We start from the raw sequence: 27,673 nt of genomic DNA on the forward strand, positions 1-27,673 counted from the left end.
AGATAGATAAATGGATATATAGATAGAGATAGATAGAGATAGACAGAGATATAGAGATAGATAGATAGATAGATAGATAGATAGATAGATAGATAGATAGACTGATAGAGATATATAGATAGAGATATATAGATATATCATCTATTGAAAGAAAGAAAAAAACACATTTAGGGTCATGACAACATAGAACTAAAGCAAATGTAGGTCCCATGGATAAGTGAAAGAGCAGGAAAGAATGCGTTTGAAGGGAATAAGGAGCGAACAATGGTACCACTGTCTACCCGACATTTTGAGATGTCCCTGAAACATTTATCTTGTTAATTTTCAAGATGTGGGACTGTGTATGACACAGTACTTTTTCTTCATAGGAGTGTCTGATTTACTTAGACTCAATGAAAAATAAAACAGAACAGTCCCTAGATTCTACAGAGACCTCAGTGATAGTCCTATCCTTACCTGATTCCACATCCAGGGAGTACTTATCAATATCCAGGTTCATGGTTTGGTAGGCGGTGGTACAAAAGTCTTCCAGAATCATATATATGGCGTTGTTGACATTAGGAGGGACAGACTCGGCGAACTTCACCCTGCTGTTCACCACAATGCTGCCATTTCTGAAGTTCAGGATCTCTAAGTTCTGGAACCCTGACAGATTTGACTGGAGATAGGGAACCAGCTGCAAATGACAAAATCGTCTCGTTTACTGCCACGGTGCACCATTTTGTTGAATACATGCCAGAAAGACCATAAAACGTACAGAGGCAAACAAAAAGATGCTCATGTGAGTTTTTCCTTTTAGTATGTATTCAACAAAAGGCAAAACCTTCTGTCCCTATAGGACAATGGGTAAAAGTAAAGGTGGGGGGGGGGTGGTTCAAAAGAAATAAAGTATCAAATTTTCTTCATATGTATAACTAGATTTAACTCACATATGATTATATACATATATATCATGAATGACTCTTCCCATAATGTATGTATATACAGATAAGACATAGAATTCGGGAAGATAAAATGGAATGTGAGCACACTGGTGCAGACGCATCCAGTGCCATAATGAGAGCCTTTATTTTATGCACCAACTAGAAAATAAATGGTTTAATTGCATAAATTAAGAATATTGTGAGATTTTTCATAGCGATATTTAGAAACCTTGTGGAACTCATAAAGCATTTTAGATGCTTAGAGCTTTTTCAGTCTGTTGCACTGATGGATCCCGCAATGAAGATCTGAACGTTCTCCTATCACCCCAAAGCCATGATGCTACCTAAGGGTGACAGGAAATTAGTGCCCGTGGAAAACCCCTTCTCTGGGCTCAGACACGGTGTGCCAAGGGTGAGAGGGAGTCACATATAGTGACTAATGTTCACATTTGTCATTCTTTGCTTACCAGTTCTAAGAATCTTTGCTCCAGGGCTTTATACTCCAAAGAGTTTTTGTTAAACAGGTCTTCTGAAAACAACATGTTTGTCACTCGGAGGCTGAAGAAAACCACCAAAGCTCCTGCAGTCTGGGTGCGACTCAAGACACCGCCTTTTGTGGGCTGAGCTACAAGAGGCATCTCTGTGTAGTGAACATGGGTAGGCATTTCCACATAGCTATCAACCTTGCCATTTTGTTCTTGGGTTAGCTCAGGCTGATAGTAATCCGTGCCTACCTGGTCTAGTTCTAATGAAATATCCTGGACAGCCATTATAACTTCATCCTCTAGCTGGATGGAGTGGGTGGATGGAGGCAATTCAGCGGGCTGTGTCATGGAGGCCTTCAACCAGAGTCTGTCAGCGCTCTCTGGTGTACTCACCAATGTGTCCCTGGACAATTTCCCTAAGGAAGAAGTCCTCGCCCAAACTGTATCTGATTCTGGCAAAATGGTCCACACAGGCTGCATATCTGGCCTTGCTACTGAAATCTTGCTGTCAAGTCCTTTGGGACTGGATGGTTCTGTTTGTACCATACCTTTTTTTAGGAGGGTATTCACCTCATCTGTTTCCTTGGTGGAAGCAGTGTTTGCTATAGTTGCCAGTAAGAAGGGTGCTTTGGTAACTGAGTAAGAATCAATGTCTGGTACATCTGATGTGTGCTTTGAAGAAATTAGAGATGTAGGTTGAGTTGCAGACTCTGCAAAGACGGGTATGGTAGATCTAACATGGGATTCTTCCTCTGTAAAATATATGGGTCCATCTCCATATCTATGTGCTGAAGGTTCAATCATTTGTTCTGTGAAATACATATGTAATTTTTCTATACTCTCAGTTGGTAATAGTGTATCCTGCTCTTCAGACCATGACTTTGACAGGGGTTCAGTGGTCTTCTCTAATGAAGTCTCACTCCATGGCCAATCAATCACATCGACATTTTTCCCAGACCCAGAGCCCAAGCCACTTTCAAAAATGAACTCTTTTTCCACAGAGGTGTCTGGAAACCATGGGCTCACTTCCAACTTGTCTGAGACTCTGGAAGCCAAGGAGTCCAAGCCAGAAGGTGTCGTTATGTCTTTAGCAAGGTCTTCTATAACAGAAGAGGTCAGATGTGGTGAGGATGTCAGGAGAATCATGTCAGAGTCTTCCATGGGTGGTACTGTTTCTTTTGGCACAGGTTGAATTAATGAGCTTGAAGGCAATACATCAATAGAAACATCTTCTGATTCTTCTGTGTTGTCTAATTCTCAAAACAAAACAAAACAAAACAAAACAAAACCAGTTTCCCATTAGTTAATCTACAAAATGAAACCCTGGTTCTCCTGTAAAACTAGCTGTTTTCTCCAGTTACCAAGAACAATAGCTGACCTTAATATCTACACTACAGAAAGATATGATTATAAATTCATAGTGTGGAATTAGCATTACCAAATATAATCCCCATCTCTGAGATAAAGTCTTGATGACTGAAATAATCCTCAAGCACTTGACTTTTTTTCCAGTGAAAATGAAGAATTAATCATGATTAAAATGAAAACCAAATTGAACTAGAACACTAGAAATTTAGGGAGAATATTTTTTCCTGGAAATTGTGTTTCTCTCTTCTACGTTATTATCCTCATCCTTCAGATTTCCCTCCATGTTCAAAATTCTTGACCCATTATTTTTTATCTTTATTCACCTCCTCTTTCACACATACAGTCCATCCCACAACGCAGTTCTCAATCTTCCTAATATTGCAACCTGTTAAGACAGTTCCCCGTGTTGTGGTAACCCCCAACAGTAAATTATTTTTATTGCTACTTCATAACTATAATTTTACTACTGTTATGAATAATATTGCAAATGTCAGTGTTTACCAGCAGTCTTAGGTGACCCCTGTAAAAGGGTTGGTTGACCCCTAAATGGATTTCATTCCATGAGTTGAGAACCACTGATCTAGAAGAGTAACTATTTCATTTCCATCACTCAATCTCTCTGTGGTTTTCCTAGCTTCTATTTTCCTCTTTTCAATAGTAACCTAAATCCTCGGAGTTGCCCCATAATTAATCTTAAGATTTATTGGAATAATCTTCTTTGATGCAGTTCATGACATAAAAGCAGGCAAAGTATTTTGTTAGTAGTGGCCACAGTAATTATATATTCTTCAATATGACCTTCAAAATATCTTTTAATTGATTTCCACCTCACTTCTCCAAGTCCATTGGCTAAGATACAATGACTTTTATTTTCCAGTCTGACTGATTAAATTAGATTTTATTTCTTCTCTCACTCAGGTTTCCCAAGCCATTTTCTCCCTAATAAATGCGACCGTGTTTCCCTCTTTACCATAATCTCTTCAGAGCCCTTGTCCTCTGATCAGTAAAGTATTAAGAAAAGTGATTGATGTTTCTCACCGTCTTCTAATATGGAAGATCCAGAAGTCCTTCCCTCAGGAGCCACAGGCAGGTCAATCTGAAGCACTGCTGGGGTAACAGAATGAAGAGTCAAGCTGCTACCCCCTAAAACCTCTGGGGAAGAACTGAGGACCACCTTCGAGGGAGAAGCTAACTTGGGTGTAGACACTATGTCACCCAAAGTACTTTCTGAATGGAGTTCCCTGCCAGTGGCTGAGGGAGGACCGGAGCTGAAACCAAATGGTGAAATAGTGGTGGTGGTGGTGGTGGTGATGGATTCATCTGCTGAGAGCCATTCAGCTTGCAGGGTATTATCCTGGGGAGGGAGAAAAAGGCTAAATCATATCATAGAGAAAAGAGAGACATAGAAATGCCATATTGTATGGGGGAAACACAAGTTCTCTTGAAGCAAATATTCTGGAATCAGACCCTACTTCAGCTAATTACTGGTCTGGAAATGGACTGAAAACCTGTGTAGCCTCACAGTTCACCTGTAAAAAGGCTGGGTGAAATACTATATTTAGAAGACTCTAACAGAGTGAATCCATGAGAGAGACTACTGTTTCTTTGGTTTTGGATGTTTCATTATCTTCTATCTTTTTTGTTTAAATGACCTCAAATACATAGAAGTTAGCTATGTACTACCCACAGTAGGGAGGAATTATTGACAGTTTTATCCATCATTTCAAAAGATGTTTAATTAGGGGGCTTTTATTTTTATGAAAAATATCATCATATCACAATTTGTCTGACTGTCTCAAATAAGAAGCCACACCTGTGAAACTGCTACATGCTTCAAAATATACTTTTCTCTTTCCCCAACTTGCTATTAATATAGTGATAGTCTTACTTCAACAGAAATAAAAAGTAGACAAAAACAAAACCCTTGAATATTCTATTATTAAATCTTATTTTAAAAAATACTTGATGATTGGTGCAGGAAAAAATACTATATAAAGGAAATTTAACAATGATGTTAATAGGTTAAAAAGTCATGGCACTTTGGGCGTTTATACATTTTAATATATGCTGCACATTAGCCTGAAAATTTCTCCTTTAAAATGTCTTTCATTTTAGTTTATATGTATGAATATTTTGACTGCCTATATGTAATGCATGCATGCCTGGCACCCACAGAGGCCAGGAGAAAGCATTGGACCCCCAAGGACTGTAGTTAGGAACCGTTGTAAGCAGCTATGTGGGTACTAGGAACTGAACCCAGGTCCTCTGCAAAAGTATCACGTGCTCTTAACTGTTAAACCATCTCTCCCTACAGTCCCATGCTCTAATAAGCTAAGTTTGCTGGAGTAAAATGTGCAGTATGAGAGAAAAAGCATGTGTATGAAGGAGGAGACCAAAGACCATCTTCAGACAATGAGGTCTAACAGCAAAGGAGTTACAGAGGAAGAGACAGATTCAAAGATGAAGGGGGGCCACCCTCTTGGGGAATCCTCCATCAGCATGAATCTGAAAAGAGTAAGAGTAGGTTCATGAGTCAGGCTAGTAGATGGGATCTCATCAGGGAGACAACTTTCAGCACTCATGTAGCCAACCTGAGCAGCCTGGGATCCCAGAACCATCAACAGCAATCAGTCTTATGTAACTGAACAGCTTGAAATTGCTGACCTGTGTAGAGCACCCCTGTGTAACTTAGCAGTTACATAGATGCACAAAACTGCCTTGGGCTCTGCTTTAAATGTCTAAGTTTTTCTAAATGGACTGGATGGAGAGAGTAAAGGTTTAATTAATAAATAATAAGAATAAATTGTAAGGCTGTGTGTGTGAAAAAATAAATCAAGAAACATTACTAACTTGCAATGTTTGTCGGGGGCTTGGGGAATTTATCAACCCGTTCTTCAGGAGTGGGAGGAGAGAGAAGTATACATGTGTGTATGGCAACATAATTAAAGCATGCAATTTTAAACCTAGGAAGACTGTAAAGAATCATGTAATCCAATCATGGCATGCATATTTCAGGTAAAGGAAAGATATCCACAGGTGCAAAACAGCCAAAACAATCACAACAACCATAACAACAACCACAACTAAGCCAGGGCTCTCCATACTGCTGTTTCTCCTACTAGAGCTGAGATGGGTGGTTTCCCTATTTTTGTATCAATCCATGTTTCTAGTAACAAACCCATCTCATGAATACTTCTTAATTCAATATTTAAATATTGGCTACTTTCACTGGTGCTAATTTCCATGTGAAGAAATTTCTAGTTCTAAAGAAAGCATAGTGAAAAACAAGTGAATTTCACAACTGGGATACCAGAAGCTTCCAAGTTCAATAATACATATTATTTATATAAAGATATATAGTAAATAATATAAGCTAAAAATCAACTGGATTTAATAGAGGTGGTGAATGAATATAAGAGTGGTATCAGGGGCTGGGAAGAGTAGGGAAGCAAGAATAAAAAGGCTTGTGGTACAAAATTACAAGCAGAAGGAAAATATGTAGTGTTCTGTAGCTTAGCACAATGACTGCAGTTGACAACCTATGGTCTATTTCACAATAGCTAAGGCTGACTATTATCAACATATATAACCATGATAAACATTCGGTCATAGATCACCCTTATTTGATCATGTTGTATGCTAGCAAAAACTCACATTGTACTTCACAAATATACATAACTATTCTTATTAATAAAAAAAATTTACAGGCTCCATTCTCTTTAAATTGTTTTCAATTTCCTGCAGATATCACTTCTCAGAGAGATTTTGTAGGGAGTGGAGAGATGGCTCAGCTGTTAAGAGCACTGGCTGCTCTTCAAGAGGACCCAAGTTCAATTCCCAGCACCCACATGACAGCACACAACTGTCTCTAACTCCAGTTCCAAGTGATCCAACACTCTCATATAGACACACATACAGGCAATATACCAATGCATATAAAATAAAAATAAAATTAGTTGAGAGAGAGAGAGAGAGAGAGAGAGAGAGAGAGAGAGAGAGAGATTGATTTTGTTGAAGGGAAAATGGAGCTACTGCAATGAAACTGAATAATAATCCCTATTAGTCAGTATTTGTCAACATTGACTGACAGTCATCAAACTCTGGCTAGTTCCTGGCAGAAGGTAATAGAAACTTCACGGTATCAGATATTCCTAATTCTCAAAAGCAGCAGGAAATCTACTTTTTTTTGTAAAAAAAAAAAAAGTATTTAGATACTAGCTTTTTAAAAGTTTCGAATGCCAGCAGCAAACCACTGAACTGAGAACGGGACTCCCGTTGAAGGAGTCAGAGAAAGGACTGAAAGAGCTGAAGGGACTTGAAACCCCATATGAACAACAATGCCAACCAACCAGAGCTTCCAGGGACTAAGCCACTACCCAAAGACTATACATGGACTGACCCTGGGCTCCAACCTCATAGGTAGCAATATTAGTAAGAGCACCAGTGGAAGGGGAAGCCCTTGGTCCTGCCAAGACTGAACCCCCAGTGAACGGGATTGTTGGGGGAAGGGTGGTAATGGGGGGAGGATGGGGAGGGGAACACCCATATAGAAGGGAGGAGAATAGGGGTGTAGGGCGCCCTACAGTGGTGAACAACGGTACTACGCATGCGCAGGTTTTGCACCTGGTGTCAGTTGGCCATTAATATGCTAATGAGGGGCGGTACCATGCTAGTGAGGTGATTCATTCTCCGCCAATCCCTGGAGGACAAGTAGTGGGGTGATAGTGGGGTGACCCGTGCCCCACCAATCCCTGAGAGATTATTAGCATACTGTTGTGTATATAAGGTGAGCAACTTTGCCGCTCGTGGTCCCCCTGTCCCTGTTCAAGAGAGCTGTACAGTAAAGGCTTGTTCACAGAAGAATCCTGTTGCCGCGCGTCATTCTTACTGGCGAGACGTTGGGCGCGCGACAAAGTGGTGCTGAAACCCGGGAACCAACATCGCCGGTGCCGGGGGGACCCTTCAGTGTGCTGAAGAGGATTCAGAACTGCGAGAAGGTAAATTAAAAGGTAAGCTTCGAGAGGCATGCCCCCTTTTTGGAAGAGAGCATGTCAGAAACAGAGCAGAGTGAGAAATTAGGCTTCCTAGAGGCATGCCCCCTTTTTGGATTTAAGAGAGCATGTCAGAAACAGAGCGGAGTGAGAAATTAGGAGCGGGCAAAAAGAAAAAGGTTACTAAAACAAAAGTGAAAGAGATACAAAAGGCGGAAGAAACGCCGCCAGAGGAAAAAATAGGTATGCCCCAGAGGACGAAGTACAAGTCAACCGGAGAGGATACTTTGTATCCATTAAAAGAATTAGAAGCCTTAGAACTGGCTGGCAGTGACTCTGAGTAAGAGTTGTCAGAGTCGGAGGAGGAGGAATTAGAGGAAGAGGCAGCCATATATGAGGAAGAAAGTTATGGGCCTAGGTGGAGAGCCACTGTGAAGAAACCTAAAGTTATGGATCCTTTCTGGGCAAGGCTGGTAATTTTGTTTCTTTTTTTCTTTGTGTGGGATAGAGAAGCCACAGACAGCAAGCTTAAGCCCGGACCAAAACCTCTTTGGAGAATCGTCCCTGCCTGCTTAGAGGATAAACGATGTGAGGAAGCCATTAGAGCTGTTAGGACAGGTCAGAGGGTCCTTGCAGAGCAACAAGAGAGTATGTCGGAGGGAGAAAAGGTCTCGAAAGAAAAAAAGAAAAGAAAAGGAGATAAAAGGAACAGAGAGAAGGCAGAGATAAAAAAAAAGAGGATAATCAGGACCAGGAAACAAATAAGATATATTCTTCTTTAAAAGCCTTGACCTTAGAAATGTCAGACAATCTAGAAACCATCACCGACAGCTTAGAGAAAGTGAAACTAAAGGTAGAACCATCGGGTCCCGGGCCTCCCGCAGAGCAACAAAAGGAAGCGCAGGACTCGACCTCAGTTCCACCACCAGACTCGTATTGACCCCTGGAATGGGAACTCAGGTGGTGGATACAGATTTTAAAGGCCGCAGTAAGCAGAATTCAGAAGGATCACAGAAATTGAAAGCATGTGCAAAGATAAAGATTTGGGGTAGTGGTGAGTAAACCTTGTCAAAAGGGGACAAGGTAATAATGGTAAAATGTTTTTGCATGTGTGTTCTTTTAGAGTTATGTTAAAATCTAGAGAAGCAGAGTCAATTCTCATAGATGCTTTTAGTCTTTGGACCCTGACTAGAGACAGTTTACACCCTGGACAAGAGAGAGAATGGGGTTGAGAAAAACAGTCCTCCCGAACTCTCCACAGATGCTTTGGCAAAAGAAGGAAATGAGCTTAAACTTTTTGGAGCTCTCCTGGGAACAGAAGGAGGTGGGAGACTTCTTGCCTCCTTGCTGGCTCCTATTGGAGAAGTGCTTATTTCTGATTCTGGGTTCTTTAGGTAGGATGTCTGGGTCCTTTTGGTGGAACACCATCTAGTTCTTTTCCTCTGTGTCTATTGTCTGTCCTTGGTGCACCAAGCTGTCCATGTATGTCAATTTATGTCTGGGTTTTTCTTCTCATTGCTTCAATGTTTTGTGTTTCATGTTTAAAAGAAAAGGTTAAAATTTTAAATGCTGGTTGATTCACCCATTGATGTAGCTTTAACTCCTTTCATGAAAGGAACAAATAAATAAAAAGTTTCAATTGGCTTTTGGAGCCTGCATCTGTAGCTAGAAGCCTAAGTCGACTGGGCAAGCTCCCCAGGGGGCTGGCTAAATGTTTATACTAGCCGATCCTAAAGACACCAGGAGCTTCACAGCTTCTAAGGTAATGGAACTGATGGCTGTCTCTCTTAGAAAAATCTTTGACTGTGATTATTGGACTCAACAGGTGACAAGGTGTTTCTCTTAAAACTACAGCTAGAAAAAGTAAAAATGGTGATTGATTTAAATATTAAAGGTATGTGTAGCCACTTCAATTTTGTTTCTGATTGGTTTTAAATGTATAAATATTCTCTACATGCCTTGGTTATGGACTATTGGCTTTTAAGTTATTGGATATGGTTTTAAAAAATGTGACATTGGTAACAGAAAGTTGACATAAAACTGGTAAATTTGGATGGAGTCATTCTAGACAACATGTGGCATGAGCCAATCTAGGGAAACAGGTCTAAATTGGGATGATACTTTTATGGAAATCTTATCCTAGAAACCAGGCTTCTAAAAGATTTTAAGGCAATGTCTCTTTGTTGAGGTATTGGAGACCGCACCATCATGCGTTCATATGTAGGAATTGGCAGTCAAACCTTGTAGCATGAAGGATAGACTCAGTGTTTTGGAGACTGGATTTTGGGATGATGAGGCTGATCTCGAGGAAGAGGCTGCTCAGTGTGAGAGGGAGAGATATGATCTAGACTGGCCACACGCTAGTGCCACGTGGCAACGAGGCAGACAATTAGGCAAGAAAGCAGTTATACCAAAATTATGAAAAGATCATTTAAAAACATTAAATGATTTTCAAAAATTACTAGGAAGCATAAATTGGATTCGACCCTATATTAAAATGCCCAATGTAGATTTACAACCACTTTATGAGATCCTGAAAGGGGATTCTCAGCTTACTTCACCCCGTGCTTTAATCAAGGAAGCACGATTATCCTTGAGGAAAGTAGAAGAAAGATTGGAAAAGGCAATGCTAAAAAGGTACAAGGAAAAGGAGGACCTCCTTTTGTGTATACTGAGAGCCTTTCGTCAACCTACAGGAGTGCTATGGCAACAGGGACCGCTTCTTTGGATTTATCTCCATATTTCTCCTAATAAGACCCTTGAATATTACCCTTCTGCTGTTGCACAGCTTGCTGTGTTAGGCGTTAAATCTTGTATTCAGCATTTTGGTATTTTACCCAAGAAAATTATTATACCATATACAACTGCTTAGATAGAAACATTGTGTGCCTTGATAGATGATTGGGCCATATTACGCTGTAGTTTTGGTGGAGAGTTTGCCAATCATTATCCTAAGGATCCTTTGCTACAATTTTTTACTGAACACCCAGTGATCTTTCCTAAGATCACTGCCTCAGAGCCTTTGTCTGGAGTGTTAGATATTTATACAGATGGCTCCAAAACAGGTGTAGGTGCCTATCTGGTTGATTCTCAAGAACCAGTATTAATTCAATACAGTCCAGGCACCCCCCAAATTACAGAATGTAAAATTGTATTGGAAGTTTTCAAAAGATTTCATGATTCTTTTAATTTAATTTCTGACTCTGCTTATGTAGTTAATGCTGTGCGCTCACTTGAAATTGCAGGGCCAATTCGGTCGAGTAGTACCGTATGTCAAATTCTTTTAGAATTACAAAATTTGATTTGGGCCAGAAAAAATAAAATTTTCATACAACATATTCGAGCTCATACTAATTTGCCTGGTCCCATGACCAGTAATAACGCCCTGGTGGATGCTAGTACTCATAGAGAGTTTATTTTTCATGCCACTCCGGTTGATCTCGCTAGAGAATTTCATCAAAAGTTTCATGTACCTGTCTTTACTCTTCAACAAAAATTTAAAATCTCTAGAGCTGCAGCTCGTGATGTGGTGTTACGTTGCCAAAATTGTGTTCAATTTCACCACCCTCCTCATGTGGGGATTAACCCTCGTGGTCTGATCCCGCTAAAACTTTGGCAGATGGATGTCACACACATATCTCAATTTGGAAATTTAAAATATGCTCATGTTTCTGTTGATACCTGTTCCGGTATTATACACGCTACTCTGATGACTGATGAAAAGGCTCGTAATGCCATTAGCCATTGCTTAGAGGCATGGGCAGCCTGGGGAAAGCCTGATAGTCTCAAGACAGACAACGGGCCTGCCTACACTGCAAAGTCCTTTCAGGCATTTTGCCAGACAATGCAGGTCGGTCATACTACAGGCTTACCATACAATCCCCAGGGTCAAGGAATTGTGGAAAGAGTACATCGTACCTTAAAAGAGCTTATACAAAAACAAAAAGAGGGAATTGCCAGCGGCCAAACACCGAAAGGACAACTTTCTTTGGCTCTTTTTACTCTAAATTTCTTAATTTTGGATGCGCATGGCCGCTCTGCTGCGGATCGCCATGCTACTACTACACCTACAATGCAGAAGTAAAGTGGAAGGATGTCTTAACTGATGAATGGCGTGGCCCACATCCCGTGATTTCGAGATCTAGGGGAGCGATTTGTGTTTTTCTGCAGAATCAAGAAAATCCAATTTGGGTACCCGACCGCTTGACTCGAAAATTGCCTTCTGCTCTTCCTGAAGATGAGACTACGAACCCTACTATTATTACTGGGAATGGTAATACAGGTTAATTAGCTCACCCTGTGGGCTATTGCCAGATCCTGGCCAGTACCCATGCCAGTTCATAGCAATTCTACTGTTTTGAGAATAAGACTGGCAAGCATAATCTCTGGCCTTGGTCTCAATGGATGCTGTCCAATGAGCAAGGGGTATATACATCCCTGACCCCCTTTGCTGGGTTGATGGGTGAGAACTTCGTGCTGTATAATGTTTCAGCTACCAGAAAAGGTGATACCAGGTTGATCAATATTCAATATAATAACCTCTTGGCAAATAATATTGCCACTAGTACTTCAGTATGTGTTAGATCACCTTTTGTCTTTCTGATAAGCACTAATGTCAGCAATGGTGTTTTAAATTGTAATAGCACTGATGTAGTCTGCTATTTAGCTGAATGCTGGGATGGCACCAATGACACCGCAGTGATGGTTAAGATTCCCTCCTTTGTGCCAATCCCAGTGGAGGCAAACCCAGCTAGCTTTCCTATTCTTAATTTACTGAGAGCCGAAAGAGATTTTGGAATTACGGCAGTCATAATTTCAGCCACTGTGCTGTCTGCTGCCGAAGCTACCACAGCTACAATCGCTATGACCAATCAAATACAGACGGCTGAGACTGTCAATCAGATTGTAGAAAGAACTGCAGTGGCGCTAGAGATACAAGAAGAATTTAATACCCATTTGGCATCTGGCCTTCTATTAGCCAATCAAAGGATAGATTTAGTTCAAGAACAAATTGAAGCACTGTATCATATGACACAGCTGTCTTGTGTTTCCGCCCTTAGAGGTTTATGCATTATTCCTTTTCGAGCTAACTTTTCTCAGCATTTTCAACAGAGCAAAGAAATCTCAAATTATCTGAAAGGAAACTGGTCCATGAAAGCAGAGCAACTATCAAGACAATTGCTGATACAGACTGCTGTCCTCAACAGGACTAGGCTGGACCCCATCACAGTTGAAGACTTTACCTCATGGATTACCAATGCTTTCTCCCTTGTTAAGGAGTGGGCGGGCATGTTTGCCTGGGGAGCTATTGTCCTCCTGGGATGCGGAATAGATCTCTGGCTTATTGGCCGTTTAAAAAGAGAACATGCCAGACACAAAGTGGTTGTTTACCAGGCTATGACCGCCATCAAAAAGGGTGCTTCTCCCAACATATGGCTGGCCTCTTTGAAAGATTAAGAGTTCGCCCTAGATCATTTTTGTCACTGTCACGTGGAGTCATTGTATCCAGAGACTGGCAACTTTCCTCGAGCTCGGACCAACCTAAGACATGGGGCCCAGTGGTGATAGGGTAACTCTACGACAGGTAAGGCCGAGTTTGGATGAGAACGACCTAAGACAGGAGCAATGACAAGATTGAGGTGACACCCAGATCTAGACCAGTCATTTTATTAAACAAAAAAGGGGGAGATGTAGGGCGCCCTCCAGTGGTGAACAACGGTACTACGCATGCGCAGGTTTTGCACCTGGTGTCAGTTGGCCATTAATATGCTAATGAGGGGCGGTACCATGCTAGTGAGGTGATTCATTCTCCGCCAATCCCTGGAGGACAAGTAGTGGGGTGATAGTGGGGTGACCCGTGCCCCACCAATCCCTGAGAGATTATTAGCATACTGTTGTGTATATAAGGCGAGCAACTTTGCCGCTCGTGGTCCCCCTGTCCCTGTTCAAGAGAGCTGTACAGTAAAGGCTTGTTCACAGAAGAATCCTGTTGCCGAGCGTCATTCTTACTGGCGAGACGTTGGGCGTGCGACATAGGGGGATGTTGGCATAGAAACCAGGAAAGGGAATAACATTTGAAATGTAAATAAGAAATACCCAATTTAATAAAGATGGGAAAAAAAGTTGGTTTCAAGGGCTGGAGAGATGCCTCAGTGGTTAAGAGCATTGACTGCTCTTCCATAAGTCCTGAGTTCAATTTCCAGCAACCATATGGCGGCTCACAACCATCTGTAATGGGATCTGATGTCCTCTTCTGGTGTGTCTTTAGAAAATGACAGAGAACTCATATACAGAAAATAAATCTTTTTTTAAAATGGTTTTAAATACATGTCCCTTTCTCTCCACTTTCCATAAAATCTCTCATAACTTCAGGAAATTGATAACAATGCAGCTCTGTCTGATAAAAAAAAAATCTTGTCTTTTCATCGTGAGTGTGTGTGTGTGTGTGAGTGTGTGTGAGTGTGTGTGTGTGAGTGTGTGTGTGAGTGTGTGTGTATGAGTGTGTGTGTGAGTGTGTGTGTGTGAGTGTGTGAGTGTGTGGGTGTGTGTGAGTGTGTGTGTGAGTGTGTGTGTGTGAGTGTGTGTGTGAGTGTGTGTGTGTGAGTGTGTGTGTGTGAGTGTGTGTGTGTGTGAGTGTGTGTGTGTGTGAGTGTGTGTGTGTGTGAGTGTGTGTGAGTGTGTGTGTGTGAGTGTGTGTGAGTGTGTGTGTGTGAGTGTGTGTGTGAGTGTGTGTGTGTGAGTGTGTGTGTGAGTGTGTGTGTGTGTGAGTGTGTGTGTGTGAGTGTGTGAGTGTGTGTGTGTGTGTGTGTGTGTGTGAGTGTGTGTGTGTGTGTGTGTGAGATTGGGGCTGGGGATATATACATGTGGAGAACAGAAGTTGATGCTGCACATCTTCCTCTACCTCTCTACCTTAGTTTCTGAGATAGGGTTTCTCAATTGAACCCAGAGTTCACCGATTGGCCAGGCTAGCTCATCAGCGACCCTGCTGCCGCCCTGTTCCAGCACTATAGGATCATGGGTGAGCACTGCCATGGCCCACGTTTTTATGTGGATGATGAGAATATGGACAAAGTTCTTCATGTTTGAGTTGCAGGCACTTTATGGACCGGCCTTTATGGTCATCTCCAGACCTTTAAATTGTGCTTTTAAAATAAGATCACAAATATCTAGTGGTTGAGAAAGCCCAGGATGGTGTGATAAGGAAAAGCGAAGTTGGGGGTAACCTTGCCTTTCCCTGCTTCTACACTGTGGATGGACATCCAGAAGAGGAAGTATTGTGATGGGACGGGATAGGGCAGAGGGTCCTCCATCTTGTATTCTAGGACCGTTTTCAAGTTTAACTAGAGCCTAATATCCTTGAGGGTGAAACCTATGGAAAACTACCCAACTCTATTTTAAGAATCAAAGGTCAGGAGCTCTAGCCAGCTTATCCTGGTCTTTGTCAAAACTGCCTGTTTGTGTAGAACCCCCTCCAGTCAACCACTCATCTTAGCAGCCCGTTTGTGCGGAGGCCCACCCCCTTCCAGCTGGCTAATCTCAGCTTCTGTCAAAACGGCTCACTCTGTAAAGCCCTCAGCAGTTTCCAAACAGGATGCCTGCACTGGGTCTCTGCCTTTAAAATCACCATGTCCTGGACCGTTCTCAATACTCAGGGCCACACCTGGGTCCCTGAATGCTTGGGTGTGGTCCCAGCTGGCTGAAATAAAGACTTAATTGGCTATACACTGTCTGAGTGGTCATCTCTGGTGAGCTCCCGACAACACTATGTCATCTTATTTGTTTAAAAATCTGTCTACTACCAGTCTGGAAACTTCTCATAGAAAGGACCACACCTAGGTTTTTTTTTTTTTTTTTTTTTTTTTTTGCCTGGTACTTGGCACATGAAAAGAACAAAATAAATATATTTCGATGGAGAGGTAAACACCAAATTAATGTGCCATCCATCCCAAACCATTCTTTCTCTAAAATATCTCTCATTGAAGACGTCGTTTCCAATGATTCCACACCTCATAATTAAGTTGCTCAGTAAAACAGATGACTATATTGATTAGTGGTCAAAATATGTTTGCTTTCTACATTTCCATTGTTGTCCTGAAAACTTATCTGGACTGAGCAAGTTGTATTTGGTATTTGGGTATTTAGAAGTGTGTGTGTGCGTGTGTATGCAGCAACAATTAAAGAAAAAGATAAATTGGAAAGAGAAAAAGGCTGGGAGAGTTTTGAGCGAAGAAGGAAAGAGGGAAGTAATATAATTTTAATCTCAAAACATTTTTAAAACATTTCCCATTGCAGTACTAATGCCAAGAAACACGTATTTCAAACAGCTGGTGTGAAACAAACAAAACAAAGGCATTTTAAGAAAGCAAGAAGGGGTTGGGGATTTAGCTCAGAAATAGAGCGCTTGCCTAGCAAGTGCAAGGTCCTGGGTTCAGTCCTCAGCTCCAGAAAAAAAAAGAAAGCAAGCAAGAATGTGGTCTGTGGATGCTGGATAGGAAGAGAGTCCCCTCCTGGTCCCTGTGCCCAGGAGATCACTGAGCCATCTGTACACAAGGAGTCCTAGGTTGACATTGGGAACCATCTTTGCTGCCTCAACTACACTTGATGGGGTTTCTTCTTCTCTCCTCGGTATCTCCTATATGTGAGATGTGGAGGGGAAAGACAGTAAGAACAGCGGGAAAGATTTATTCCCTGCTATTTATGTGCAAATGGAAATGCTTCATTCTGATTGAAAGGGAGGGCTGTAAGCAAGTGAGAGGCCTCGTTAAGTAAAGACGCTTGCTGGTGACCTGAGTTCAATGCCCTAAACCCACAAAAACGCAGAAGGAGAGAACCAACTTCCCGACACTGTCATCCGACCTCCACACTTGTGTCACGGTGTGTGCACACTTGTGTGCATCCCCCACATACGTTATGGATACACACACATGCAATAAGAATAAACAGTGAAATCCACTTTAAAAAGGAGGCTAATGTTAGAGTTCCTGGTGGTTTTCAGCCAATTTCTTCACTCTTTTCCCCTCCATACACTATTCTACTGCCATATCTCAACTTCCTTTAACATCTATAATATTTGACATAAAATGTTTACTCTATACTTATGAACATCAATTTTTAGTTTTTCTATTAAAAAAATTAATGTCTAGGAAACTTAAAAATAACTCAGTGGACACTCACAGCTTCATTATCTCCTCACAAACATGAACAAGAAACAACTTTTCCCCCATAAGTGGAGCTTGGCAATGCAGACTTCATTTAACCACTGTTGAAGGGTTAAGTTTTCTGAACTAATACTTGGTCCCCTTGAGCTCACCACTGCGAGTAATGATCCAGGGAGAGGCAAAAGAATACGAAAGAAATGGGAGCAACTTTGAAAATTCATAATACCAAAGTAAGCAGGAGAGCTTCCAGGGCTGGGTCTGGGGTAAGGCACCAAGGCTTACCAGAATAGAGGACGTTGTCACCTGAAGACTTGAACTTTGGGTGTTCCAAACTATTTCTTCCGTTTGGGGGAGCAGAACTCCTCTCACTGAGAAAAGACAACATAAAATGTCAATTCTGCGATGCTGCTGTATTTGAGATCCACATACGGCAGCATTTGTACACACTGGACTACAGGAAGAGCCTGCTCCTGTAACGTGTCACAGCAAATTAACATAGCCAAAGCAAGTAACTGTGCTCACAAAACTCAGTCCTTCCAACCCTGAGCCCCAGACTGATTGAATTAGGGTACAGACAAAACGCAAACCAAACAGAAATCTGTATCACAGAACAGACTTTGGACCAATCAAAAAGCCTAAAACCCTTTACTGTGGTTCCTCATGCTCAGGTGACCCTCCCCCCCCACTATAAAATTTTTTGTTGCTACTTCATAGCTGTAATTTTGTTACTGTTATGAATTGTAATGTAAATATCTGTGTTATTTGAGGTTCTAGGTGACCCCTGTGAAAGGGCGTTCAACCACCAAAGAGGTTACAACTTATAAGTTGAGAACCACTGAAATAAGGCAAAAGCTGGGTTTTAAATAACCAATCTCTCTGGGTTATTTTGGTCCTGTTTCTGTTTTGTCACTTTCAATTTTCTATCCATACACATCACCTAGTCATGCAGCAATGCTGGAGTGTTGCAGAACATGTCTTCAGTGTCAGGACTGCATAAGTCACAAATCATTCTTTGAGCAATTAGAATGTGGCATTTCATTTATCTTAACCTCTTCCTCTAAAAATGAATCACTAAGGCCAGCAAGATGGCTTAGTGGGAAAGCCAGACAATCTGAGTTCAACCCCCAGGATCCAAACGGTATAAGGAAAGAATAGACTCCCACAGGTTGTCCTCTGACCTCCACACATACACTGTAGACTGAACATGCCCAAAGAAATAAAGAGAGGGGAGGGGGAGGAGAAGGAAGGATGGGGAGAGAATTAGAGAGAGGAGGAGAGGGGGAGGAGGGGAGGGGGAGAGGAGGGAGAAGTTTAAAGACATCATTATAAGTATGTTTCTCATTTTCCACTTTAGCGACTGGTATCTTTCCTATTTTCTCACTTCAGTTAAATGTATTGTGCTGGATGTTTTCAAGGCTAAAGGACCTGCAAAGTAAAGACATCATGGCAAAGCAGACAGAAACTAAGCAATGACAGTGAGTAAGTTAGAACTCTGTCTCTGATGAATTAAAATGATGCAGTAGCTTGATTGTAAGTAAGCTTTGCCCTGGGATGACCGACTGGAAGACCATTCTATCCCCCAAACCCACGGGGGTCCCCTCTCCTCCATGATCGCAGCTCCATCTGCTCCTTGTGATCCAGAAGGGGTGTCCATAGCCATAGCACCCAGCTCTCTCAGCCAGCTTCCGTCAGCTCTCCTCTTCCGATCCATTTCTTCTGCTGACTTTAAGCCTTAACCAAGTGGCCGTTTCCAACAGCTGACACTGTGGTGGCCCTGCTGCACCATAGCCTGTTGTGATCCCCATTTTCTACTTTCTTTTTTTCCTCACACTTTGTTACCATCCCTTTAAACTATTTCTAACTGCCATGCTGTTCTCCACTTGCCCTGCCCTGTGACCTTCTATGGAGAATATTGCAGGAAGCCCATGACTAATCTCTCACAAAACAGGATGGGTCCTGTCTTGTGCATCTTCGCCATACTATATTGAGAAAGGAAAACCACAGGAGGACGTCATGAGTGATTTTCAACTCACCATTGATAAGCTGGAGAGACTTGGGATCTGGATTCAAAGAAGAATTTCCCATTAAAAAGTTCTGGTGCAGTGTCTCAGCGATATAATCTCTGAAGTTACTGATCGTATAGACGGCCGTGGGTTTATCATCCAGCTCTACAAGGCCATGGTTCTCCACCTTGTTGGAGTGAAGGCTTATGAGGTCCCAGGTGGTATTGCTGATGGCCTCGCCGTTGAAAGTAACTGCATAGTGAACATCTATCCCACTACGGTAACAGGAAGATAAGTTAAGTTCCTCTAAAAAAGCACAAAGAAGGGCACTTTAGGTATATAGAGAGCATTAGGCCAAAGGAGGGAATCTGATAAGGCACGGATTCCATCGGCATTCTCTGCAGACTCTGAGAGCCTCTGGCACTACTTCTGCCTCTCCAGAGAATGGAAGGTCATAGGTTTAATAGGACAAGAATCCTAAGGAATCCACAGTCAACCCTATCACATTATCAGAGGTCTTCATGTCCCCCCTTCTCAACTGCTTCCTTCTCTTTCACAGCCAACTCCTTTCCTTTCACTAATTCCCATCTTCCTTCTTTCACTGTATGAATAAATGTTCTTGGGGGAAAGACCTAAGAGAGGCTGGTAGGCTAATTAGAACCTTCATGATGTGGAGAAGCTGGGATGGTACAAGTCCAGAGCCAAATTAATAGTATTTATTGCCCACTTCTGTGTGTGACCTGACACTTCTGTTACTATTAGATAAGTCCTCTGGGATGTACAGACCCCTTAGCTCCCATCCACCCCCAAGCTAAGATAACAGAGATCTCCCCACTTTATCATGACCTGAGATTTCCACCACTGTATTGAGTATATATGTGGTTTGTGGCTTTCTTTGTTCTGATGGTATGAAAATTTCATGAAACTACTGTTATGTGGAAACATGGAATTTGCTGTAAGCCAAATCTATGTTCCCAGGCCACGGTCACATAGTTGCCACCAGAATGACCTATCTCTTATCCTCTTTGAAAGATGTCTCTTGAATCAAGACCTGTTACAATTTGTACTTCCTGTTTAAAATAGATATACTATTTCACAGAGATGGCTTAGCCAATGAAGGAGCTTGCCAACCAACAGAGCTTAATTTCTGGACCCTTGTAATGTGAAGGAAAGAACCAACTTCTACAAGTTGACTCTAGCCTCTCTATATATTCTATGGTATACACACATGCACACATACTCACAAACACACACACACACACATACTCACAAATACACACACACACATACTCACAAACACACACATACTCACAAACACACACACACACACACACACACACACACACACACACACACACACACTCCTTCTAACTCCTCCCTAAAAGAACACATTTTTCTCCTAGTTCCTTATTATTGCTATCAGAAAAGCAATGTACTAAACCAGAGCTTCTTTTTGAGGAAGAAAAATTTTCAAGCTTTAGGCAAGAAGTTAAATGTAGAAATAAAGCAACATATTTTTAATGTAGGTAGGTAGGTAAACAGACAGACAGACAGACAGACAGACAGATAAACACTCTAGAATATATTCTAAAATGACAGCTATGTGAATGTTTCAGGGGACCTGGAACTTCTGAGTGACAACCCAGAGAATTTACAGGCCAATAAATTTTAAGGCAAAACCATTAAGGATGTTATGACATGACTTTTCTTTTGACCTGTTTACAACACTCTAACTTAGTTACTCAACATATGTAACTTAGACATCTTTATGGGCATTTTTTTTGGCTCTATTTTTTTCTTTTTTCTTTTGCCGATTCCCTCATTAATGAATAAAATGAAACAACAGTACACGCTAAAAGATAACTATCTACAAAGCTAGCTTTGTTTTTCACTATCCCTTCATACAAACCATTGAAGAAAAGGCTTGATGGAAGGGAGGAGGGAGAGCAAATTAGCAACAGTTGGTGTGTTGTTTGACGTTTTCCTGGCCATTTGAAGAAATATTATGAGAAGATTAAATTGGGAAACAGCTGGAAATGTGTCTCTTGGACACTCCCTCACCAGGGCGTCTCTTACAAACAACAATTTCTAGGTGTTCTCAATATACTAGGCACCCACTGCATCTCACTCGGTCTTTACAATAAGGTTAGGAAAAGGTTTATCTCTTCAGAATATTGCTAAGGAAATGATACTAAGGTTTTTAAGAAGTTAAAGGGCTTCTTAAAATTTCACACAGAAGATGTGGTGGAGTTGCCCTTTCACCTCGGCACCATATTGTGAACCGCTCAACCTGCTCAGACTGGGCTGCATCATGTCAAGGGAGTCTCTGCGCCAGTCACCAGGCTGGCCTCCAGCCTGCCTCTTCACACAGCCTTCACATCTGGCATACAAGATACCTCCGGGGGAAAACCTTCCAAAAACACAAGCCAGATGTATAATAGAAGATGTCTATTTCAGACATTCTATGGCAGCAAATGACTCCCAACTCCAAACACAAAAACAGGCGACATCTTCCCATGAAGTTACTTAAATATTCATGTGTGCTTATGTAGATATGTATGTATGTGTGTGAGTATATACATACATAGTGGAGTGTATGCTTATTCAATCGCCACTGTCATGTGCTTGTAAAAGGATTTTGTTATTGTAACTGCCTTCTTCTCTTAAGTTTCTATGATATCCAGCTTGGCACCTCATACTGCGACTTACCCAGTGTCTATTATATGAGCAGAAATGTAGACCAACAACAGTCACTCATATTTGACTCCAGAATTAACTATCTTATCCTCCTAGAGGGGAGAGCTGTACTTTTGCATAAGCTTTACTTTTGGAGGCTTCTTTGACGGTCGGTAGCCCCATAGATTAAAGGCAAATATGACAAACTACCCTGGTTTGACGATAGTGGTCATCTGGATCACCCAACCTCCTCTGAGGCCAAGCTTGCAAAAGAAACTTTGATTCTAACTCCTCACGGACTTTCCTATGGGGGCAAAAAAACATGAGCCAGCCAACGGGAAGATCACACACTTGGCAGGTGTGTTTCCCATGTTAAAAAGATCAATCTGAAAGAATTCTCTTTTGTGCTTTAAGAAGGGGAGAGTGGCCTTAAGAAGTCCTTCCTTCCTGTAAGTGCTGGCAAGTTGACCAGTTTGGACCTGTCCTGATCTGCATGTGGAGGACACTCTAGTCTGTAGGGGATGCCTGTAAGCCACCAGGCCTCTCCAACCTTCCTTCCCCCATTAACATAGGTAAGCACTAATTGATTACACTGAGGAAAAGAAACCCACGTCATTTGATTACTGTTTTCCTCCTCACGGTAAACTGCCTGTTCTAAAGCGTGATCTTAAAAAGTGATAACTGGTACTCCTGCAAACAGACCCTCAGCCACAGTCCAAAGGAGAAAGATATCAAGGTAGAAGGGGGTAGTTGAATAGAGAAAGGGGACTAGTGGGAAGGAGGGGAGAAGGGGGTAAATATGGCTGAAGGCCATTATGACGTTTGAAAGTGTCGTGTCCTCCGTCCTTCAGGCAGCTAAAGCCTTTTAAGTTTTTACACTACAATGTTAATCTGTAAATTTTAGTCTTTCTTTTTAAGGAAAGAATAGTGGTTCCAAGGCATAAAACAGTAAGAGGGACACCTTCTGGTCAGAACTGAATCCATCACACGCCCATTGCTGATGGGAAGCTCTGGTCTTTGGCATACTGGCAGGGCACGGGTACCACACACTTTGATGCTCACTTCCTGGTGTGCTTATTTCACCCAGTCTACAGGTCCCTGCATATCCATGAACACACACACACACACACACACACACACACACACACACACACACACACACACCTGCCTATTTCTTTTTTTTTTTTTTTTTTTTTTTTTTTTGCTTCAGTTTAGTTACCACCTCCTCAGGGAGTCTCTTTCTCACTGACAACATGGATCGTGCTCTATTTCCCCTACCGTCTGGACAGACACAGTTATTATTCCAAACACAGGAATAATACACTCCAAGCATTCAGAACAATGCCTACCTCCTAGCACCCCAATAAATACTTTTGAAAGTAACGAGAAAGTGATTAATGTTGTCACTAATATGAACAGATCAGATCATTGGAATCCTTACCATTTAAAATGCCATGGCATTTTGTCTCTTAATCTGGAGTATTTTCTAACCCTAAATATAAAAGGAACAACTTTCTCCCCGCAGAGTATGTCTATCTTCTTCATACATTTGTATCTTAGTACTCATTTAGAGACAGTTTCCAGGTCATCCACTACTTGATGAAGATGCCATGCTTTCTGACAGCCTGGTGAACTACATCTGCATATCCAAAAGTTGGGCTTCTTCTCATGGTATTTGTATAAAGTTTCCTGTAGGGTTAGCATGACTCTAGGACAGGAAACAATGTTCACGATGAAAGAAGGAGGAGGAAGAGGTAGAGGAAGAAAAGAAGTAGGGGGGAGAGAAGAGGAAGAAGAGGAGGCCATACCAAACAGAACTGAAATGCCTGCCTCGCTACATGTAAACTTGGGTAAGGACAATCAAGCATTTACTGGAAAGTGGCATGTGCCTTGCATGGCTTTTAAATGCTGAGGAGAAGAGATCACGAGAAATGTTCCTGGATGAGAAATCTCTGCAACTCAGGAAGTCTGTGTTCGATTACCAACCAACCTTGTCCTTTGCTCACAAAATACCATTTTGCTTCCCAGTGTTTGCCTTGGTCATCTAACCCTAACTATATCTACCATAACATACATATTAGTAAAGGTAAATTCATTAAGAAAGATAAAATGACTTTGGAAGATGCCGTAGTTTACTAGCATGGTTTTGTCTTGGAACAAGAACTCAAGGAAATAGTTATAATACCAAGAAACCATGTATTCTTAAAGCCAGGAACTTCACTGTGACCCAGGAAAGCTGCAATCTGGCAAGGAATAAAACACGAAGATTCTCAGCATGAGGGAAAATTTTTAAAAATTCAAGAGGCCAAGAAAGTCCATAGAGGGGTAGACAGACATTTCTGATTGAAGAAAGCTGTGCTGGCCCCACAAGTAAGGTGAGGCAACCAACCAAGGCCACACCACTGCACTTCAGTGTGGGTCACATAGGAATCCATCAGTTAGGGATCAATCATGTGGATGGAAGGCTCAGCCTCATTCTTTCACCCTAGATGCCCCAATTGGCAATTTGGATGTGTGTATTTTTAAAATGGAGAGCAGTGGTACTCCCCATCATCACACAAGCTAAATATGAGAGAGCTAGAGAAATAGCTCAGGGTTAAGAGCACTGACTGCTCTTCCAGAGGTCCTGAGTTCAATCCCCAGCATCCACATGGTGACTCACAACCATCTGTAATGAGATCTGATGCCCTCTTCTGGTGTATCTGAAGACAGTTACACGTACTCCTATACATAAAATAAACAAATCTTCAACCACAACAACAACAACAAAGAATAATTCTCCTGTGCTGTTTCTTCTGGGAAGAAAGGGTTTATAGCAATGCTTGGAACTGACATTAGAACACGTGTAAGTTAGACTGATATACTATCTGTTCTTTTCAAATTAATTCTACTAAGATTGCATAATAAGTGGGAATTGCACACAGTAAAAAAACAAGTCAAAAATCTCACATGTATCTAAATGGCAAAGGAGAACAGAGTATGTATTCTTTAATTCTGTTCCACACAGGCATTCATGCACAGCTCGGTATGTCAGTGTATCAAGTTTACAAATAAATCCAATCGATTAATTGATACTACCTGATAACACTGAAAATTTTCAGAAACTGTGCCTAAACTTGCATTCTATCAGGAAAATAGTGACTTTATATTTAATCGTTGTCTATGTTATTGGGTGTGTTAACAGAATGATTAGCACTCAGCAAATGACTACTATCCTTTCAGTACTAAGGGTAACCTCAAGTTTTAGGGTTGTTTTAAGCACCGTAAGAGGGAGTAATTTTTGAATGGGTACAGACCTCAGCAGGGTAGCATAGCACAGACCACACTACAATCAGTAAAATACAGAAACTCAAATTCTGATTCCTGATAATCTCCTAGTCACGTAATTTCCAACAAGACTATGTCTCTAAAACAAAATGTCCTTACTAGACAAAAGGAAAAATACAAATCCTCATTTTACCATTCTACAAAATACTAAGATGATAAAGTTGGGTTTTTTTTTAAGAAAAAAGAAAGGAAGGACTACCACCCTGAGCATTTCTAAAGGACAAAACTCAGAACATATTCACTTCTCTATGTGTGGAGTCTTCCCAAAAACAAGGCATTTCACAAATACTTGTCAAAATAATGTGAAGAAGATCAGAAAATCCTTCTCAAGCCAAGATGTTCTTCTGAGCCTTAGGTGTTTATTGGGGGGTTGGTTCCAGTGACCTCCCTCATTCCATGTGTCAAATTCTATGATGTCCAAACAAACCCCTTGAATACAATGGAGTAGTCATTACACACATCCTCCAACTTACTTTAAATCAATAGCTCTTAACCTTCCTAATGCTGCAACCCTTTAACACAGTTCCTCATGTTGTGGTGATTCCCCCCCCCACCATAAAATTATTTTATTGCTTCTGCAATTTTGCTAGTTATGAATAATAATGTAAATATGTGATATGTAGGATATCTGATAAGTGAATCCCCCCAAAGGGTCACAACCCACAGGTTGAGAATCACTGCCTTAAATCATATCTAGAACGCTACTCCATCTAAATGCTCTATACAAATACTTTTTATTATCTGGAGCATAATGATAATCAAAAAGCCTGTATATATTCAGTATAGATAAAAAGATCTCCATTATCTTTGTTTTGCTTTATAATGTTTTCAATATCAGTTGTCTGAATCCGAAGACATGGAAATCAAAGATGCCAAGCTGACTGTACAAGAAGGAAATGATATCGTAATCGCTAAGCACTCCTATAGTTAACCTATGAATTTGCTTCGTAGAGTCTATTTGTATTTACCAAGCTTCTGAGAGAGGCAAATTATAAGTAAATTATGAATCCATAGAGAAACCAATAACTTTAATAAAAGGGGTACTGATTTCATCTTTACAATATGCTTCCTAAAAATTCAAGAACAGCTAGTTTTACAAATAAACCATCGTAAAGCTCAGCGCCATTACCTTCAACAAATGCACCTTAAAGTGCGTCTGATTTTATTATTTGATGGCACAAGAAACTTAAAAGTATGTTTGCTAATGGGTTTTACTCCTACCTTCAATTAACTGAATGTTTAAAGTACCAGTCAGTTATGAACTACAGCCTAGGAGAGAACTTCAGCCTAATGTCTATGGCAATCCTGTTTCAGTGTTTACAAAACGACTTTTGTCTTGGCAAGTTTGTGTACTTGGTTTGTATGAACAGAGAATTTCACTATGCAACCTAGGCTGGCTTTGAACTTGAAATCCTCCTGCGACCTTGGCCTCAAAAGGACTCAGGCTACCGGTGTCTACCGCCATGCCTAGTGAATAAATAAAGCTTCACTGGAGAACAACTGTGCTCTCTAGTGTACAGTGCATCACCTGTGTCTGCTCTCACCCAGTAGCACTGAGAAGTTACAATAGGGAGGCTATGGCCTTCGAAGGCTACAGTATTTGTCATGGCATTTTGTATACAGAGGGTCACGATGAGACTGGGAGAGACTGGAGAACTAAGCTGTGCACTTCAGTACCCTAACAGTACATGCTGACAACGGACAACACAGAAAGTGGCACAGGGACTTTACCTGCCATTTTCCTTTGGAGACCTGAAAAAAAAAAATAAAAAGTATCAATTAGACCTCAATGGCCTTTATAATTGTCCCATAATTTAGCACTGTGCATATCTCATCACTGTTCACACCACATTGTTCAAAATGCCTTCTTAACTGAAATACACCAAATCAGGTCTACTATGTGCTAGAAGTCGAGAGAAAGGGGCGGGGGAGGAGAAAAGAAAAGAAAGTGAGTTTGAGGCCAGGCTGTAGTTTCAGGACAGCCAAACCTACTTAGAAAGACCCTGTCTAATAAAAAAAGTAATGAAGGTTAAAAAGAAAGAAAGAAAGAAAGAAAGAAAGAAAGAAAGAAAGAAAGAAAGAAAGAAAGAAAGAAAGAAAGAAAGGAAGGAAGGAAGGAAGGAAGAAAGGAAGGAAGGAAGGAAGGAAGGAAGAAAGGAAGAAAGGAAGAAAAAGAAAGAGGCCATTTAAAGCCAATAATTTTTACAGTTGTTTTATCTACCCGAAAAATACTTCATAAACATGCAATTTATCTCTTTGTTAAATAAACTCTTTGGTTGATCATTAGAAGACCTCGGTTGTTGGCATAAAATTAGAAATGTCAGACTGGAGAGATGGCTCAGTAGTTAAGGGCCAGAGTTTAGGTCTTAGCACCCATATCAGACAGCTCCTAACTACCTTCTGTGGATCCAATGTCTCTGTCATCTACAGGAATTTTAATTCATGTGTCCATAGCCAAATGCGGATACACATGTAGACAAGTGTATAAAAATAAATCTTTGAAAAAAGAACACAACACCAATATTAAAAAAAAAAAAAAAAACAAGGGGTTTGGGATTTAGCTCAGTGGTAGAGCACTTGCTAGGCAAGCCCTGGGTTCGGTCCCCAGCTCCGGAAAAAAAAAATAGGAATGTCCTTTGGGCAATGCAATGCAGGGTCAAAGAAAAGGGGTTCAGTTTCAGAAGTGAATTTTTAAAAAAAAGAAAGATTAATCCTATAGCTCCTTAAAGGGGAAAGACAAAT

General features: G+C 41.1%; 1 protein-coding gene across 1 annotated transcript in view; it reads right to left on the bottom strand.

Moving 5' to 3' along the window:
• Impg2 (interphotoreceptor matrix proteoglycan 2) overlaps positions 1–27,673 on the bottom strand; it is a 99,537-nt gene that overhangs the window by 16,933 nt on the left and 54,931 nt on the right. The window contains 6 exon segments of the mRNA NM_139088.3: positions 457–676; positions 1,391–2,658; positions 3,815–4,130; positions 17,208–17,293; positions 18,959–19,203; positions 26,663–26,683. Coding sequence (NP_620788.2) covers positions 457–676; positions 1,391–2,658; positions 3,815–4,130; positions 17,208–17,293; positions 18,959–19,203; positions 26,663–26,683 — 2,156 coding nt within the window.

This window comes from Rattus norvegicus, chromosome 11 (genome assembly GCF_036323735.1).
Source record: "Rattus norvegicus strain BN/NHsdMcwi chromosome 11, GRCr8, whole genome shotgun sequence".
NCBI lineage: Eukaryota > Metazoa > Chordata > Mammalia > Rodentia > Muridae > Rattus > Rattus norvegicus.